Genomic DNA, 17,320 nt, shown 5'->3' on the forward strand with positions numbered 1-17,320 from the left:
CACAAGGAGGCTCTTTCCCATTTCTTCCCCCTCCCACTTTAATTCCAAACTCAAAAAGGCAGATTAATCTGAGCTTAAAAGAAGTTTTAGGAGAAATAATCTGCAAACCCCAGAGCCCTGGGACATTGTTGGAATCAAGATTTTTAGTGTTTTGGACAGTAAAAGTTGCTTTTTCTTTTCTTTTATTCTTCCAAATCCCTTCCCCCTTAAATTATCATTTCTTGCAGTCATTTTCTCGTTTTTTTGTTTGTTTCAAGAGCATAAGTGTTACAGAAAATAGTCATTAACATATCCTGCTATAGAAAGAGATGATTGGGCCTTCTGTTTGTAAATTAGAACGAACAGGAAAACAAATAATTCTACTTTCTGACAGGTGCTGGTTTACTTCCTCTGGCTGAGCTGTTGTTGTTGAGGTCAGCCCCCAGCCAGTCTTTTGTGTACGGGCAGGACCTTGGCGGCTTTAGTTCCCGCCCCGCCCTTCCTAGGAACTCTACCTGTGGCAAACGGACGTTCAAGCTTACAGAGCAGCCCGCCCCACTCTGATAGATGCAAGAAAAGCGAAGAAGGAAGGAGCAAGTTGAGATGAAACTATCTGGGCCAAAGTGACCTGAAAACCATCGGAGAAGAAGCCGCTGGCTGGGAAGGAGGGTGTGTGGCTCCGGTGAGACCACCAGCTTGGAGGACTGGCTAGCAGCTGCACGTTCTGAGTCTGTTTTGCGTGTTCTCGTGTGGCCATGAGATCCAGGAGGCACCCGTCGCTGCTGCCGTGGCTGCTGCAGGTGAGCTGAGCCTGGAGCCTAGAGCTCAGGTGCAGGGAACTGAAAGCGAAGGGCAAGCTGGCCCTGCTTCTTCCAGGCTAAGGGACCGGAGAGTGACTCAGTGACAGGGGCTGGCTGTCTTTAGAATGGCTTAGGCAGCAGTGGGGGCTCCGGATTTACATAAAGAAAGGTTAAGGGTCCCAGACTGTTTAGGGCAACAGTGGGAGCAGGCTAAAGGACTTGTTTAAAACCAATTTACATAGCTCACACTGTTTTTATTTAGATTACATCAACACACGCGTTTTCTTTGTTTCTTTCTCCGTTTTTTGAGACAGTGTCTGGCTTCATTACCCAGGCTGCAGTGCAGTGGCATGATCAAGGCTCACTGCAGCCTCAACTTCCCAGGCTCAAGTGATCCTCCCACCTCAGCCTCACAAGTAGCTGGGACTAATTCACTCATCACCACACCTGGCTAATTTTTGTATTTTTTGTAAAGATGGATTCTCACCATGTTGCCTAGGCTAGTCTCAAACTCCTAAGCTCAAGTGATTCACCCGCCTTGGTCTTCCAAAGTGCTGGGATTATGGGCATGAGCCACCTCACCTAGCCAACACACATAATTTTTTTTTTTTTTTTTGAGACAGGGTCTCATTGTCATCCGGGCTAGAGTGCAGTGGCGACATCTCAGAGCACTGCAACCTCCTCCTTCTGGGTTCAAGCAATCCTCTTGCCTCAGCCTCCTGAGTAGCTGGGACTACAGGCACATGCCACCACACCAGGCTAGTTTTTGTATTTTTATTAGAGACAGGTTTTCACCATGTTAGCCAGGCTGGTCTCAAACCCCTGACTGCAAGTGATCTGCCCACCTCAGCCTCCCAAAGAGCTGGGATGACAGGCGTGAGACACTGAGCCCTGCCGAGTTTTATAATGATACTTCTGTTCAAACTTCACATAAGATTGAGGAAATCTCAGTTGTCTGCATCAAAGGCAATTTGAGCAAACCCATTGGGATGGAAGGATTAAATCCACTGCCCCCAACTGCCACTGTTTATAAAGGAATACAAACTGGTGGAGTCAGCATTTGAAACATATGGTCCTTGCTCTGTTTGTACCTACAGCGGACAGAGGTAATGTTGCATGTGCTTGTTGGTCATGATCTGCTTCACTGGCTTTCTGTAGGTAGGGAGAGGGAACCATTTCTTCCTTTCAGTATTAGCTGAGGGCAGGAAGCAGCACAGTGGTTGGTGACTGTGAGCTCTAGACTGGGCTGCTTGGCGTCCTGACCCAGGCGCCTTCACAGTCAGCTGGGGACCTAGGCCAGCTTAACCTCGGTCCTCACCTTGGCTCAAGTTGAGCTCACCTGGGGAGCGTCAAGGGATCTCAATGCCTGGATTTGCTCGCAAAGGTTCAGGTTGAGCTGATCTGGGAGTGCACCTGGGTGTCAGGAGTTTTAACATAACCTTGTTAAGCCTATTTTTCTTCACCTGAAAATGGAGCTAATAATTGACCTTACCTGACCCAGTGGTTGTGAGCGTAAATGAGAAAATGCATAAAAGCCCTTGGTACTGCGTAAGTTGTCAGAATCAAAATGGAGTTTCTTATGTTGAAAGACACACACATATACGCACAAACCCCCATAAATAGACACAAGGCTAAGAAAAGGGGATTCTCACATTTGTATGCTTGATGACTAAAAGTCACAGAAGCTCTGCAAAAGTAACAAAACTTTGCACAAAGGCCATTGAAACCTTACTCAAAAAATACTTTTTCAAAGAAATCTTCTTAGCAAATTTTGTGCAAACTCAGATCGGTGTCATCCTTGTTATTGATCTTTGTAGCCAAAGATAATTATTTCAAAACAGTCATATAATCCTCCTCATTTTTCCCTTAAAAAATCTTTATCTTCCTTTACTGCCTTGACTATGCACATCGTTTACCATGGCACACATATTCCCACTGCAATGTCCTTTCCCAAATAAACATCATCTTCTCTTAGCCGCTCTCTGCTATTAGGTTCACAGTAAGTAATGGCCCAGTCAATGTGCTCTTACGTCTGTGTCTGTTTTTCTAATCACAGTGAAAATGGCTGGCTATACTCAGAGCTCATGCTAAAACTATTTACTGGACACCTGCTTTGGGCCAGCCAGGCACTGGGAATAAACAAAATAGGGGGAAATCTCTGTCTGAAAGTGGATACATTGTTTGGTACCAGTTGCTTGGGGTTTGGAGAATTTTCTTGGTCACATTTTGGTGTGTCAAGAGCTATGAGTGTCCTTAATCAGACAGCACATTAGTGTGATCTCCAATACTTCGTAGAAGCCCTTTTTAATAGCCCATGTTTGCATGGATTTGAATATAGTTTAAATCAAATCCTGTCCCCAACCTTCCCTCGCTCCTGCTCCTACCCACAACGAGTCTCATCAGAAACAGACCTGAATTCTCTTCCTTCTGTTGTATTAGTGCAGTACCAAAGCAAATGAACTTCTGAGGGTGTGTTGAGGGGGGTGGGCAGTGGAGATGGCACTGTGGATTGTACCTCAGTGATTGATGACGGTGGCTTTATGTATTCCAGGGAATCAAGACAGATGAAGATAACATGATTTAATAGACATAAGAAGTTTACAGCAATCAGAATGCTGGACATTTAACTGACAAAGAGTTTTACAGCCAGGAGGCGCTCAATAATTGTCAGATTGACTATGAGTAACATATTCCTTTCCATTCCCTTCCATTCCCTACCCACCAAATTGGCTTAGTGCCATCTCTGACATCTCTAACAGATACCTACCTCCCCCTGTGCAGATCTCCACATTTAAAAGCTGACACCATTTCTGCTGTTGTGTCCAGAGCAGTTTTCTTCTGAAATCCCACACCCTTTCTTTGTCATTTGGACATGAAGCCAGTCAGGATTCTGTTCTGCAGGTTTATGTCTTTGTTCCAAATTCAGTGACAAGTAATGACAAGCCAACGAAGAGGAGTTTTCTCCCCTTTCATCATTTCCAGGCCTGAGAGCTCATATGTCCTTAGCTTTGGGCTGTGGTAGGCTTCAAAGACCAGAGAGGAGGGAAGTTTTTTTTGTTTTTTTGTTTTTTGTTTTTTCCCTGAGATGGAGTCTGGCTCTGTCACCCAGGCTGGAGTACAGTGCTGTGATCTCAGCTCACTGCAACCTCTACCTCCCAGGTTCAAGCAATTCTCCTGCCTCAGCCTCCCAAGTAGCTAGGATTACAGGAGCCCACCACTGCACCTGGCTAATTTTTTATTTTTAGCAGAGATGGGGTTTCACCATGTTGTCCAGGCTGGTATCGAACACCTGACCTTGTGATCCACCCACCTCAGCCTCCCAAAGTGCTGCGATTACAGGTGTGAGCCACCGTGCCCGGCAAAGAGGAAAGTTTTAAGAGAATGAAACTGTACAATGAGAAAAGCCTCTTATGATTTTCTTGTTGTTGATGGTGGTGGCGTTGTTGCCAGTCTGGGAAATTCCGAATTGAGTTATCTTTTGATAAATTGTTAGCATTTATGCTCCAACTGAATTATTCTTTCAGCCCTTCACTCAAGACCAACAGAATTGCTGGGTCGCAGAAGGTGGGGACAGCGTAGTCAGAGGTGAAGCTGAGAGGGTCAGCAGGGGACAGAGCAGGTTGGATTCTGTCCTAAGAGAAGTGAAAACTGGGGGAAAAGGGGTGTGAGATCTGTGCTTTTAAAGGTCACCCAAGCTTCTGTGCAGAGAATGTGTTAGGAACATATATTAGTGTCCTCAGACTGCTGAAACGATGAACCATAAGCTGGTACGTTGGCTTAAAATAGGAGAAATGTACTCTCTTGCAGTTCCACAGGCCAGAAGTCTGAAATCAAGGTGTCAGCAGGGCCAAATTCCATCTGAGACTGGGAGGACCCTCCCTGCCTCTCCCTGGCTTCTGGTGGGTTGCTGGCAATCCCAGCTGTTTCTTGACTTGCAGCTACTTCATGTCTCTGCCCTTGTCAGGACACGGCATCCTCCTTTTGTAGACACTCCCTGTGTGCCTGTGTTTTCCTATCGAGACACTGCTCACTAGATTAGGGCACACTCTAACCAAATATGACGTCATCTTAACTGTAATTCAGTTAAGGATTACATCTGCAAACAGCCTATTTCTAAATAAGGTCACATTCACAGGGACTGGGGATTATGTCTCAATATATGCTTTTAGGGACACAATTTAACCCACCACAGAAGGATGGAATGAATGGGAGAGACCAATCCCGTGGGCGCTCAAGGTGGTGGAAACTTTAGCTGTTTGGGGTGGAGACAGATGAGCTGGCCTCAGGAAGTCAACTTGACAGAACTTGGACGTGGGGATGAGGGAAGCAGAGGCATCAAGGATGGCCTTTGGAATGAGCAGGTAAGTGTCTTTTGTGGTTAGGGAGCCCTGCAGATGGGCAGGTTTGTGAGGATACAAGCTATGCCATCAGCCTTGGACATGTAGGATTTGAGTTGCTTGTGGGAGATGCAAGTGGAAATGTTGCCCAGAGACTTGGAAAAAGAGGAAATACTCACGTAGCCCTTGCCATCCTACGCAATTTGTGTGTGAGTGTTGTATGTTACAAAGGAATGTAATAATACCTTTGTGATTGGGCTGTTGTGAGGATCCAATATATACATACACGTCTACATTTACGTATGTGGGGGGTGTGCGTGTGTGTGCAACGATGAGGAAGTGCAGACTCTGGAGGATAAATTGCCTGTTCCACATCACATAGCACATAGCTGGTGAGAGGCAGAACAGGATTTTTTTTTTTTTTTTGCAGCAGGGTCTTACCTTGCCACCCAGGCTGGAGTGCAGTGACATGATCTCGACTCACTGCAGCCTCCACCTCCCAGACTCATGCTATCCTTCCACCTCAGCCTCCCAAGCAGCTGGAATTACAAGCATGGGCCACCATGGCTGGCTAATATTTATATATTTTGTAGACACAGGGTTTTGCCATGTTGCCCATAGAACAGGATTTAAACTCAGGTCTTCTAAATTTATAAATCCACATGTTTAACCACTAGTTTATACTGTCTGCATTGGCCTCTAGTCACGTGACAATTTAAATTAATTAAAATTAAGCAAAATTTAAAATTCAGTTCTACACTAGCACCAGCCACATTTCAGGGTCGCGATTAGCCACATGTGGCTAGGGGCTACCACACTGGCCAGCACAGCAGGGACATTTTCATCTTCACAGAGACTTCCTGGGACTGCCCTGGTCTAAAACCCAGAAGAGAGATACTGGATACGGATTAAAAGAATCTCTACAGGAATCTCTCATAGGAAATTCTGTGACTTCTAGAATCCAAATTCTCCCTGAATGAAAGCTTAAGAGGCTTTCCTCATTGTCCAGAAAATAAGAGGCTTTCCTCACTGTCTGTTTTCATTATCTTAAACCCTCTCTCCTCTCTGGTCTTTCAAGCCTGCCACAGCCCAGGCTGAGGACCCATCGGCTCTCAGGACTGGAAATGACCGAAGAGGGGAGAATGACTTCTTTCCTATGGCTTGTCATTACTTGTCACTGAATCTGGAACAAAGACATAAACCTGCAGAACAGAGTCCTGGATCCAAATTCTGCTTATTTTTAGGACCTGAATTCTGCTTGAATAAAAGCTTGCATTCAAAAATGAAATATTTTCAAACATTTTGGGAAGGACTGATTTCTATATAGACCTCTTAGCTCTTTAGTATCCTGTATAGTCATAGACTACATCTTCATTCACTCAGAAAATTTTCTCCCAAAAGGTGCCATGGCTGCCCAGCCAGGCCAGCCTGAATGATATTGGCTACAAGCCCCAGGTCCAGAGCCATCTGTCAAATGATGTGCAGGGTGGACCTTGCAATCATATGTCTGCCTGGCCCTCTCTGATAAAGTGGTTTTGTGGACATGGCGGCTGAGGGAACAAGCATCTAGAAAGAACCCCCGCCCCCGCCCCTCCCCACCATGTTATAGAAAGCATTATGCAAATCTTTTGAATGATTTCCTCTTTGGACAGACTGCCTAAAATTGGCACGGATGAGAAATATAATAAGAGTACTTACAAAATCATTACAGAAAATGTAACCATTTCTAGTCTTCCTGCATCACTCATATGAGAGATCTCAAGTTAATTTCTAAGGCATGCATAAAGAGAGGAGAAATGAAACACACACAATGATGTGAAATTTAAGGCATCTCTGGCAAAGTATAAACATCCACCATTTCTTTCTGAACACTTCAACCAGCTCTTACGTGACTGTCACTGTGCCATTTATGTGTTATCTTATTCAAATGAATTTACAGAGCTTTACTGTTGAAAGAGCCTTTAAAGACACATTGTCTCATACCCTCAATTTATAGAAGGGGAAACTGAGGCCCAGAGAGAACAGGAAACCTCAATATAGTCCTTGTTAATAACCTTGGCCACTTGGAAATACACCTGTTTTAGAAACAGAATTAATTTATTTATCTTTTGCAAGAACTACAGTCTTCTCCATTTAAAAATTATGCACCTGGGTAGGCCTTTAATTTAAAACTACCAACATTAGTCAAAAAGCATTCATTGTCTAAAAAAGTCAATTAGAGATTTCAGAATTCAAAGAGTTTGAACATTCTTCTCCTTCAGGTAAATAGATAGAAATATTATCTGGGCAGGATGCAAATATTATCATTAGCCCTGACACTAACAATATAACCCAATAATATCACCCGTCCACCATGAGAGTGGCTGACCACAAGAAATGAACATATGAAGAATGTTCTTCATTTGCATGAAACCACTTTCAGAAGCATGGTCTCTTGTATTGTGATGGGTCTCAAATAAGGAGATATTCTGACCAGGACGAGGCAACCAGGGTGGAGACTGTCCCTGACGATTTAGGTGTCAGTCTTAGAGATTTAGCTTATGTGGGTTATATTTGCTGATACCATGGTAAATATTAAAACAGGGAAATGTTAAACATATTTCTCAATTCATTGGACGTAACCATAATAAACCCATTCTATGTTAATAAAAATAGCACATATTTTGAAAACCTTCCATATTTTTCAATATTCCATTTAGCGGAAAAAGTGACACTATCTATATATTTTTGCAAACATTTTGAATGTTCAGCTTCAAAGAAGACAGCAGGATTCTCCTCTCTGCTTCTGCCTTCAGTCTGTTGTGAATTTGTTTGGTTGAAGTATATGAAGAAATTCTGGCCTCACACAGATATTTTAATAACTTGGAATAGATAACTGTGGATATTTTTCTTTGATATGATACCAAAATTCGACACGTTGTAATGTCTTGACAGTTATTTGCAATGTGGAATCTGATACTACGTCAATGAACTTTCCCTACACCATTCCATTAAAATCCACTGTCTCTCCTGAACTCTAGATGACTCTGTCACCTGCACTTGATTTTAGAACATGTTATGTTGATCATTAGGAAGCCATTGGCTCATGGAGTTATGCAGGCATTTCCAATGTGGACATGTTTCAGCCTATAAAATTGAAAAAACACTATTGCTATTATCATAAAAATCTTCACTTATGAAGTTTTCACGCTTTTATTGGCAGACTCAAGTTTTCTAAAATTCGAATTTTTGCTTGAAAGCTTACATTTATCATTGGGAACAGATACTGTGCATTGACTGATTTTCTTGAAGTGAAAGACTCACTTTGTTCATCATCGAAGGACCATGTATCAAATAACCTGATGTGAATCATCACAATTTGTTGGTTGTTCTTTCAAGTAAAATTGTGGTCTATTTAAAAAAAAAAAGAAAGTGGCCTTTTCAGCTAGAAACTCAAGCAATCACACAAGTACTTTTCTTTGGAATAAACCTTCTGCCTTGATACACAGAGCAGCTTTCTACATACTTTCCATCCGTTCACAAAGAGTATTTAAAAGATGGACACTCAAGTGTTGCAATTTAAAACAATATTTTTACTACTTCATCAGTTCTCAAGCGATTGCAGTAATTGAGTAAATTCACCAATTATTTCATTCTTAAATGAAACTAGTTTTCTTTTTCTTTCTGTTTTGTTTTTCCTGCAAGTGCGTGGTGGTGAAGAATACAATGGGGAGTTTGGTACCACTGCCTTCATTTGTGCTGAGGCATCAGCAATTTCACCCACCAATGTTATTGTTTTGCACCATCAGTGCAAATGTCAGACAGCAAAACAGGCAAACAATGCCTTAGCGTTCTTATGAAAGAGTTTGGACTTGTGGACTCTCTTATACGGCTGTGGAAACCATGCTTTGAAAATTGCTGCCAGAGAGAGACTTTCAATATATACATGGATGTTTATTACCACAGCATTTTTGGTAATGAAAAACTGGAACCAACCTAGAAGATCATCACTAGAAGAATAGATTAAATAGAGTTTTGCCAATTCATATAGTAAAATGCTCTACAGCAACGAAAACGAATGAACTAGAACTGTAGGTGTTAACACACGCATCCTCCCCCAAAATGAAAAAAAAGATAAGTAAAAAAAATAAGTTATGGGATGGTGCTTACTATGAACCGTTATTTAAAGTCCAATCCAAAACCATAAAAATGACACATTGTTATGAATATAAAGTCATATCTCTATACACAGATCCATATTGTGAAGGTTTAAAAACATGCATTGGAATGCTAAAAATAATTTAGGGTAAGAGTTAGTTCTGAGGGAAAAGTGAGATGAGGGAGAGCTACACAAGAAGTTTCAGTTTGATCTGAAACAATTTACATCTCAACACTTTGAAGCAAATAGGGTAAAAGTATTAAGGTTTGATAGAACTTGGTGATGGGCGCCATTATGTCATTGTGTGCTTAAAGCGTTTTGCTATGAAATTTTCTTTTAAATAGGAAGACTATATAACAAGAAAAGGTTTTATTAAATATGTTTCATTTTTAAAGATAGACTTTCCCTTTTTATTATAATTGGCAAGGATCTTAGTGCTAAGTTAAATACCCAATGTTAGTTCCTGAAATTGTCTTTTTTGATAACTTTTTGTTTTAATACAAAACTTATAAGATTTAAGGAAAATACAAAGAATTCCAAAATACCCTGTATGAAAATTCACCCATTATTTACACTTCGTGCCCCATCTGCTTTCTCCAAGTCACCCCGTGTGCACACCTTCTCCCGTCCCACTCCCACACTTTTGTTTGCTGCTGGTTCTAACCATACATTGAGGACTTATCTCTTTCTTTTTTTTTTTTCTTTCTTTCTTTTTTTTTTTTTTTTCAGACAGAGCCTCACTGTGTTGCCCAGGCTGGAGTGCACTGGTGCAATCTGGGCTCACTGCAACCTCCACTTCCCGGGTTCAAGCAATTCTCCTGCCTCAGCCTCCTGAGTAGCTGGGATTACAGGTGCATGCCACCACGCCTGGCTAATTTTTGTATTTTTAGTAGAGACAGGGTTTCACCATGTTGGCCAGGCTGGTCTCACACTCCTGACCTCAGGTGGTCCACCCCCCTCGGCCTCCCAAAGTGCTGGGATTACAGGTGTGAAATACTATGCCTGGCCGACTTATGTCTTTCTATTTCAACAGTCTTGTACATGTATTTTTTGGAGGAAGGGAAAGGATTGTTGAGATATAAATTATAAATAAGTAATTACCACTGTAATCCATTATGTAAATAAAGTGTATGTTTATTATTTTATTAATTAAGGTAAATAATGTCTTAGAAATAAGGGACAAAAACAAAAGAAAAAGTCACTTCAACCCCATGCCCAGTAACATTTGGTGTTATTTTACACATGTGCTAAGTTCATCTGTGCTCATCCTGAATAAAGAAGTTCTACTTCTTACTTTTGTTAATTGATAGTAGTGTTTTATGGTTTTAAATGTCTCCCTACCATTTCAAATAATAAATCAGAATTCTTTTGGTTATTTCTCCTAGAGTTAGAGAAGATAAGTGGTAATCATGAATTAAGATGTAGAGGATAAGAAATTACATTTACCAAAACTAAATGCAGAAGTTCTTTTTTGTCATTTGTGATTCTCTATTTGTGCAAGTCCGGGTAGTGTCTATGTGATTCTGATAAGTATATTCTCTGCTAATTAACATCATTTTAAGGTCAGTATTGTTAACAGCGTCCAACAAGAAAAAGATGGTCTTACTAAGCAAACAAAAGTGAGGTTTGGAAGTCAGTTTCTTAATATATAAAATCAGTCTCTACACTTGACTTAGAGACAGAATTGCAGTTTGGAGTTCTTTAGTGCCCCGCCAATGTTTGGTTTGCAGAAAGGAAAATAGTAACTACATGTGGCCTTTTAGAATCTTGAGGGACTTCCAGAACTGCAGATGATGCTTTGATGTCTAATTAGAATATGAGCAGCCTGCGAACATCAAAATTCAACTGTACAGCACCAGTTTGGAGGTTTGTCCACATCGTTTTCTTCTTAATGGAATGAAAATATATTGGACTTAATATTTTGCATTGCAGCAGTCACGCGCCCACCACTGTGGGGTTGTGCCATATCCTCATGCCACGTTGGGATTATTTACTTGGTATTGTTCTCTTGATCAATTCATTTTATCATAAAGTCAGTTTTTGAAAAAAGAACTTGCATTTTTGTTGATAATGTGGCTAAAACCAGCTTCACTTGTAATATATGGCAACTGTATAAATATATAATGCAAACAAAACAAAGCTTTAAATTTCATATATTCTTTTAGCTGACAAATATCTGAGCTTAAGATCTGAGTCTAAGTCACTCTCTTTCTCTTTGTGTACATGTCTGCACATTTGTTAAAGGGAATATTCGTGAACAGAGAGGCATTAAAGGTCTATTAGCACCGAATCATCAATAATCTCAGGAAGATTGAGAGATAAATGGAAATGGGAAAACTTTCTCAACAACTGTTTGCATGTCTACTATATGACAAGCATTGGCACATAGCAGTGATCTTTAATACTATGTCTGGAGAGCTCCTAAAATTATCTCAAGAACCACGTAAAATCATTGGGTGGCATCTGCCCCCATGGTTAGAGATGACTCTAGAGCTATTAAGAGGACAGGCACTTGCATTTTCCAAACTTAGGTGACTGTTGTGGGGATGAGGAGAGAATGCAGACCAAGTGTCAGCCCAGGGCCTTTATGTCAAGTAAGGGTGTGATCATCCTGGCTGTGAGCATCACTGCCATCCTTTTTGTCATCATTGTCACTATCATTTCCAGGGAAAGAGCTACCAGACTCTACGGCAATCCAAGAGAAGATGGGTTATCACCACCTTGGAGCTGGACGAAGAAGACCCAGGACCCTTTCCCAAACTCATTGGTGAGGTAAGGTGCCTACTTGTAAGGAATGACCCTATCATGCCCTCTGAGTAAGCACGCCCCTTTGGCCAGGAAGACTGTCTTGAAAGGCTGTGTGCTAGTGAGGCCAGGAAGTTAAGCAGAGCAGAAGGAGCACTGGCCTGGGGTTCAGGTTGCCTGGATTCCAGAACTTACTCTACCTCTACCTGGGTATGTGACTTTGAGCAAGTCACTTCTCCATGTGAGTGTCTGATGAGAATCACATACAGCAACAGGGTGGTTAATTCCAACTGACAGGTCTGCTTTATTTGGCCCATGCAGAGGCTTTTTTAAAAAAAAAATTATTTAAAAATAGGGAGATTGTATTAAAAATTTTACCCTCCTTGAGATTTTTAAAAAATTGGAAGTTCTGGCCACATACTCACATTTCCACATGACAACAATTAGGTGGGGCTTCAGTTACTCAGAATACCACAGTCTCCACCACTCCGCCTTGCCTCCCTCATGCTCAGGGCAAGCAGCCCCTTGAAGAAGTCGCATGATATTGGAATGGCAGAATCTTTACACCAGGCTCAGGTTGTTGAATTCCACTACCTTCCTGGTACCAATGGGCCTTTGAATTATGTACTGATTAAGCTCTGTTATAGTTGTGACATTCTATGATTCTTAGAAAAAATTAAGACTATCTTGTATTTTTGCAATATTTATGGAAATGGTGGATGCCTACTGTAAAAAAAAAAAACAAACATAAAGAGTACAGAAAGTTTTCAAGTCTCAGTGGTTAAAAGCGTATACTCCTAAGAGTCAGGGCGAGTGAGTGGGTTCATATACCTACTGCACCACATCCTTGCTGGGTTAGAGATTCTTAACGTGTCCTCATCTGCACAATGGGGTCAGTGATATTGTCTACATTTCAGAGGTGTTTTAAAGATTAAATAGGTTAAGGCAAGCCAGGCATATTGTTGGCCTGATCATTCTAAGCTCTTTCTAAATGTTAGCTGTGTGATCACCACTTCTCTTTCCTTCAAGGGATAATCGATATTAACAAATTGGTATGTGCGGTTCTAGATATTTCTCTATAGATTTTCTGGTGTGAATCTGCATCAAAGAAATGAGATTACACTTGGTGTGTTGTTCTGCTTGCCTTTCTTGTTTAATGATGTGTTCTGCCTGTCTTTCCGTGGCAGTAGATACATCTTTAAAGGCTACAGAGTATCCCATGCTATGTGTAGGGAGTATCATTCTATTATTTTTTTCATGTCAATGAACATTTATGCTATTTCCAAATTTTCACTATTACAGACCAAACTGCGACCCACACCATCGTTCCTCCATCTCTGCCTATCTGTTTATTTCTTTGGTATAAATTCTCAGATATGCCATTGCTGGGTATAATTTCTTAAAGATGCCATTGATTCTTAGCCTTGATACTTGATTATTGCAGTGGCTTATTCTCATCCTCCTTTTTTCTTCTTTCCATTTTCCTTCTTCCAGCTGTTCAATAATATGTCTGATAACATGTCACTAATGTATCTAATCAGTGGACCCGGTGTGGATGAATATCCAGAGATTGGTTTGTTTTCTCTAGATCATGAGAATGGAAGGATATATGTTCACCGCCCTGTGGATCGAGAAACAACACCGTCTTTCATGGTATCTGAAATCTGGTATATTCTAAGTTTGGATTTAAGAGCTCTTGCAAGACTGTTGTATTTGGTGAGCATTATTTAAGCTGACTGTGTGCCAGGTTCTGGGAGATTGAGAAATTATACATTGTGATGAGTTTTACAAGTAGTCATGAGACTTCTGTCATCTTCTTTTAGAGTGGTGGACTTTGGCTTTGTAATGATTTCTGCAATCGATGTGAGCTGCTATAGGTCTTTATTCTAATGACTAGTGTCCTAGCACGATGGGGATATCTGAAAGCATTTGGGGATAGGGTCACAGAATGTTTATAAAAGGGGCTAATTAATTTTGTTATGAGTGACATCTGAAATATGGAGACAAACCATGACAGACCCAATGGGTTGCCCAATAACTGATGAATGACCAAATGCATACCTGTTGACAATGTCTTATTGTGAGTGCAGGTGTTCTTTATGATTTCATCACTCCAATAATGTGGTTTGCTATAAAGCTGAAATTCAGGTTCTAAACTAGAAAAGGAAATTACAAAGAAAAAAGCCCTAAACCATGTGTCACGTCACCCATCTAACATAATAGCGAGTCTTTAGGTAGTCAAACTTTGTCCTGTTTTGACGTCAGTGGAATGGAGCTGCTGGGAACTGGGCTTGGTTCTCAGGCCTGCCTGGCTATACATTTGTTCATTAACTCTTTCAGTGTGGAAAGACGTTGATTAACATTCAAAAAAAGTACTATATGAACTTTTCTCTAATGACCTCAAAGTACTTATATACGCAATGAAACATATACCCTTAACTCATCAACAGGCTCTGAATCTCTCATTTTTAACCAGGTGAAAATTGTTCTAAAACTCCAATGAACATGCAAAGATGACTCTCTAGGTCTTCCTTATCTACATAAATGCATGCCCCGCTTCTGTGCAGAATTTGCTGTGTCTGTTACACAGAAGGAATATAGAGTAGTCATAAGGTGACCCTGAGATAGCCCTTCTCAATCTTTAACGAGCAAACAGATCAGTAGGGATCTTGGTAAAAATGCAGATTCTGTTTTAGTAGGTCAGGGTAGGGCCTGAGCTCTGCATTTCTAGCAAGCTCCAGGTGAGGCCCATGCGGCTGTCCCTTGGGCTTCCACACTTTGAGTAGGGAGGGCCTAGTGATGATCGTGGCATGATCTGTGCAAGGATGGAAACAAACATTCGTGGCTCACTTGTTGCTTGTTTGCTTTTAATATTTTTTCCTTACCTTTTATTACTATTACTATTATTATTTAACTTTCATTTTAAGTTCACCTACAGGTTTATTATATAGGTAAATTGTGTAATGGATATTCATTGTACAGAGTATTTCATCACCCAGGTATTAAGCCTAATACCCACTATTAGGTTTTCCTGATCCTCAGTTTTCCTGATCCTCTCCCTCTTCCCACCCTTCACCCTCTGACAGATTCCAGTGTCTGTTGTTCCCTTGTGTGCGTCCATGTGTTCTCATCACTTAGCTCCTATTTATAAGTGAGAACAAGCAGTATTGGTTTTCTGTTCCTGTGTTAGTTTGCTAAGGATAATGGCCTCCAGCTCCATTCATGTTCCTGCAAAGAACATTATCTCTTTCTTTTTTTGTGGCTGCATAGTATTCCATAGTGTATACATACCATGTTTTCTTTATCCAGTCTACCACTGATAGGCATTTAGGTTGATTCCATGTCTTTGCTACTGTGAATCCTGCTGCAATGAATATACGTGTGCATATGTCTTTATGGTAGAATGATTTCTATTCCTTTGGGTATATACCCAGTAGTGGAATTGTTAGGTTTGAATGATAATTTCTGTTTTTAGCTCTTCGAGTAATACCACACTGTCTTCCACAATGGTTGAAGTAATTTATACTCCCACCAACAGTGTATGCATGCTCCTTTTTTTTTTTCTGCAACCTCACCAGCATCTGCTGTTTTTTGACTTTTTGATAATAGCCATTCTGACTGGTGTGAAATGGTATCCCATTTTGGATTTGATTTTCATTTCTCTAATGATCAGTGATGTTTTATTCGTATGCTTGTTGGCCATAAGTATATCCTCTTTAGAAAAGTGTCTGTTCATGTTCTTTGTGCACTTTTTAATTTTTTTTGGTAAATTTAAGTTCCTTATAGATACTAGATATTAGATATTTGTCAGATGCCAAAGAAACCATCAACAGAGTAAACAGACGGGGAGAATGGAGAACAGTTTTGCAAATGATGCTTTTAACATTTTAAATGATGTATTAAGGGTTGGCATTCATAATGTTTAATATGGGACTTTGTGTCTAGAAGCTGATAATGCTAAAGCCAAATATCTAAGAGCATTTCCTGAAACTCAAAGTTGAGTTGGAAATTCTTGGCACATCACAGAGAGATCCCGGGCACCATTTAGAGCAGAGTGACAGTGTGGGGTTGCAGGGGAAGCACATGGCATCCCCATTAGTTCTGTTATGTCAGGTTTTCAGGGCCCTATGCTTGGACCTCCCTGGCTTGGCCAAGTCCATGTTCTAGTCCCCCAAACATTGACCATAGTTGTCCTGTAATATTGATTTATCTACTTATTTGATCCTTGGCCCTCACATTTAACTACAAACTTCTACAAAGAAAGATACAGGGTGGAGATTCTGAGGTATGACCCAACCTTGCCCATCACTCTCCGTCCCATTTCCCTGTTTTATTTTCTCCTCAACACCACTCATCACTTGAAATGTGGACTTTGTGTTTAAGTCTCTGTTGATAGTTGACCTCCTCCATTCGAATATTGATCTCCTCTATCAGAATGTAAGTCCTAAGAGGGGAGAGACTCTGCCTTATTCCTGATTCTGGGGAAAGTCTGCCATTGCCCCAGGGTCACGATCAGGGCTCTTCACATAATAGGTTCTCCCTTAATCATGTTAGATGAATGAGTAAATGAATGAACAAGCACAGTGAAATGTAGCCTTGGCCTTGCTGGATGTTGTGAGTTGAACTGAGTCCCCAAAAAGACATGTTCAAGTCCTAACTCATGGTACCTATGTCTGTGACCTTATTTGGATGTAGGGCCTTTGGAGGTGTAATCAAGTTAAAATGAAGTCATACTGGATTAGGGTGGGCCATAACCCTGTGACCAGGAGAGGGAATCTTTGACACAGAGACAGACACAGAGGAGAATGCCAGGTGAAGATGGAGGCAGACATTAGAGTGATGCCGAGGAACACTGAGGCTTGCTAGCAACCACCAGAAGCCAGGAGAGGCTGGGAATGGTCTCTCCCTCAGAGCCTCCAGAGGAACCGACCCTACTGACTCCTCCATTTCTGCTCTAGCCTTAAGAACTGTGAGATAATACGTTTCTGGCATAAGCCACAGGGTCCGTGGTATTTTGTTACAGCAACCACAGGAAACTGACAGCCAGGGGTTTACACACTAGTTAGGAGCATATGAAATGGTCCAATAAGAAGGATCACCAACGAGGAAGGGTGGCATAAGCCATGTCCTATAAATTAGGACATGTCCTAAACATGACACAAATTGAGCATCCTAGCTTAACCATTTACTCCTGTAAGAGAAGTTTATTATTGGCGTTGGAAGTCCATCAGATAGTCCGTTATGAAAAATCAAGGAAGCCTAATGTAGTGGCAGAAAGACATTCTATAGCACTTCTTCACCCTTGAGCATCCTGATGGGGT

General features: G+C 41.1%; 1 protein-coding gene across 1 annotated transcript in view; it reads left to right on the forward strand.

Annotated features, from left to right (window-relative positions):
- Positions 1-4,189: 4,189 nt before the first annotated feature.
- CDH26 (cadherin 26) overlaps positions 4,190-17,320 on the forward strand; it is a 54,075-nt gene continuing 40,944 nt past the window's right edge. Inside the window, 4 exon segments of the mRNA XM_012473794.2 lie at positions 4,190-4,228; positions 10,817-10,873; positions 11,922-12,026; positions 13,494-13,652. Of these exon segments, the coding sequence (XP_012329217.2) occupies positions 4,190-4,228; positions 10,817-10,873; positions 11,922-12,026; positions 13,494-13,652 (360 nt within the window).

This window comes from Aotus nancymaae, unplaced genomic scaffold, assembly GCF_030222135.1.
Source record: "Aotus nancymaae isolate 86718 unplaced genomic scaffold, 86718_ANA_hifiasm-v0.15.2.pri h1tg000029l, whole genome shotgun sequence".
Lineage (NCBI taxonomy): Eukaryota > Metazoa > Chordata > Mammalia > Primates > Aotidae > Aotus > Aotus nancymaae.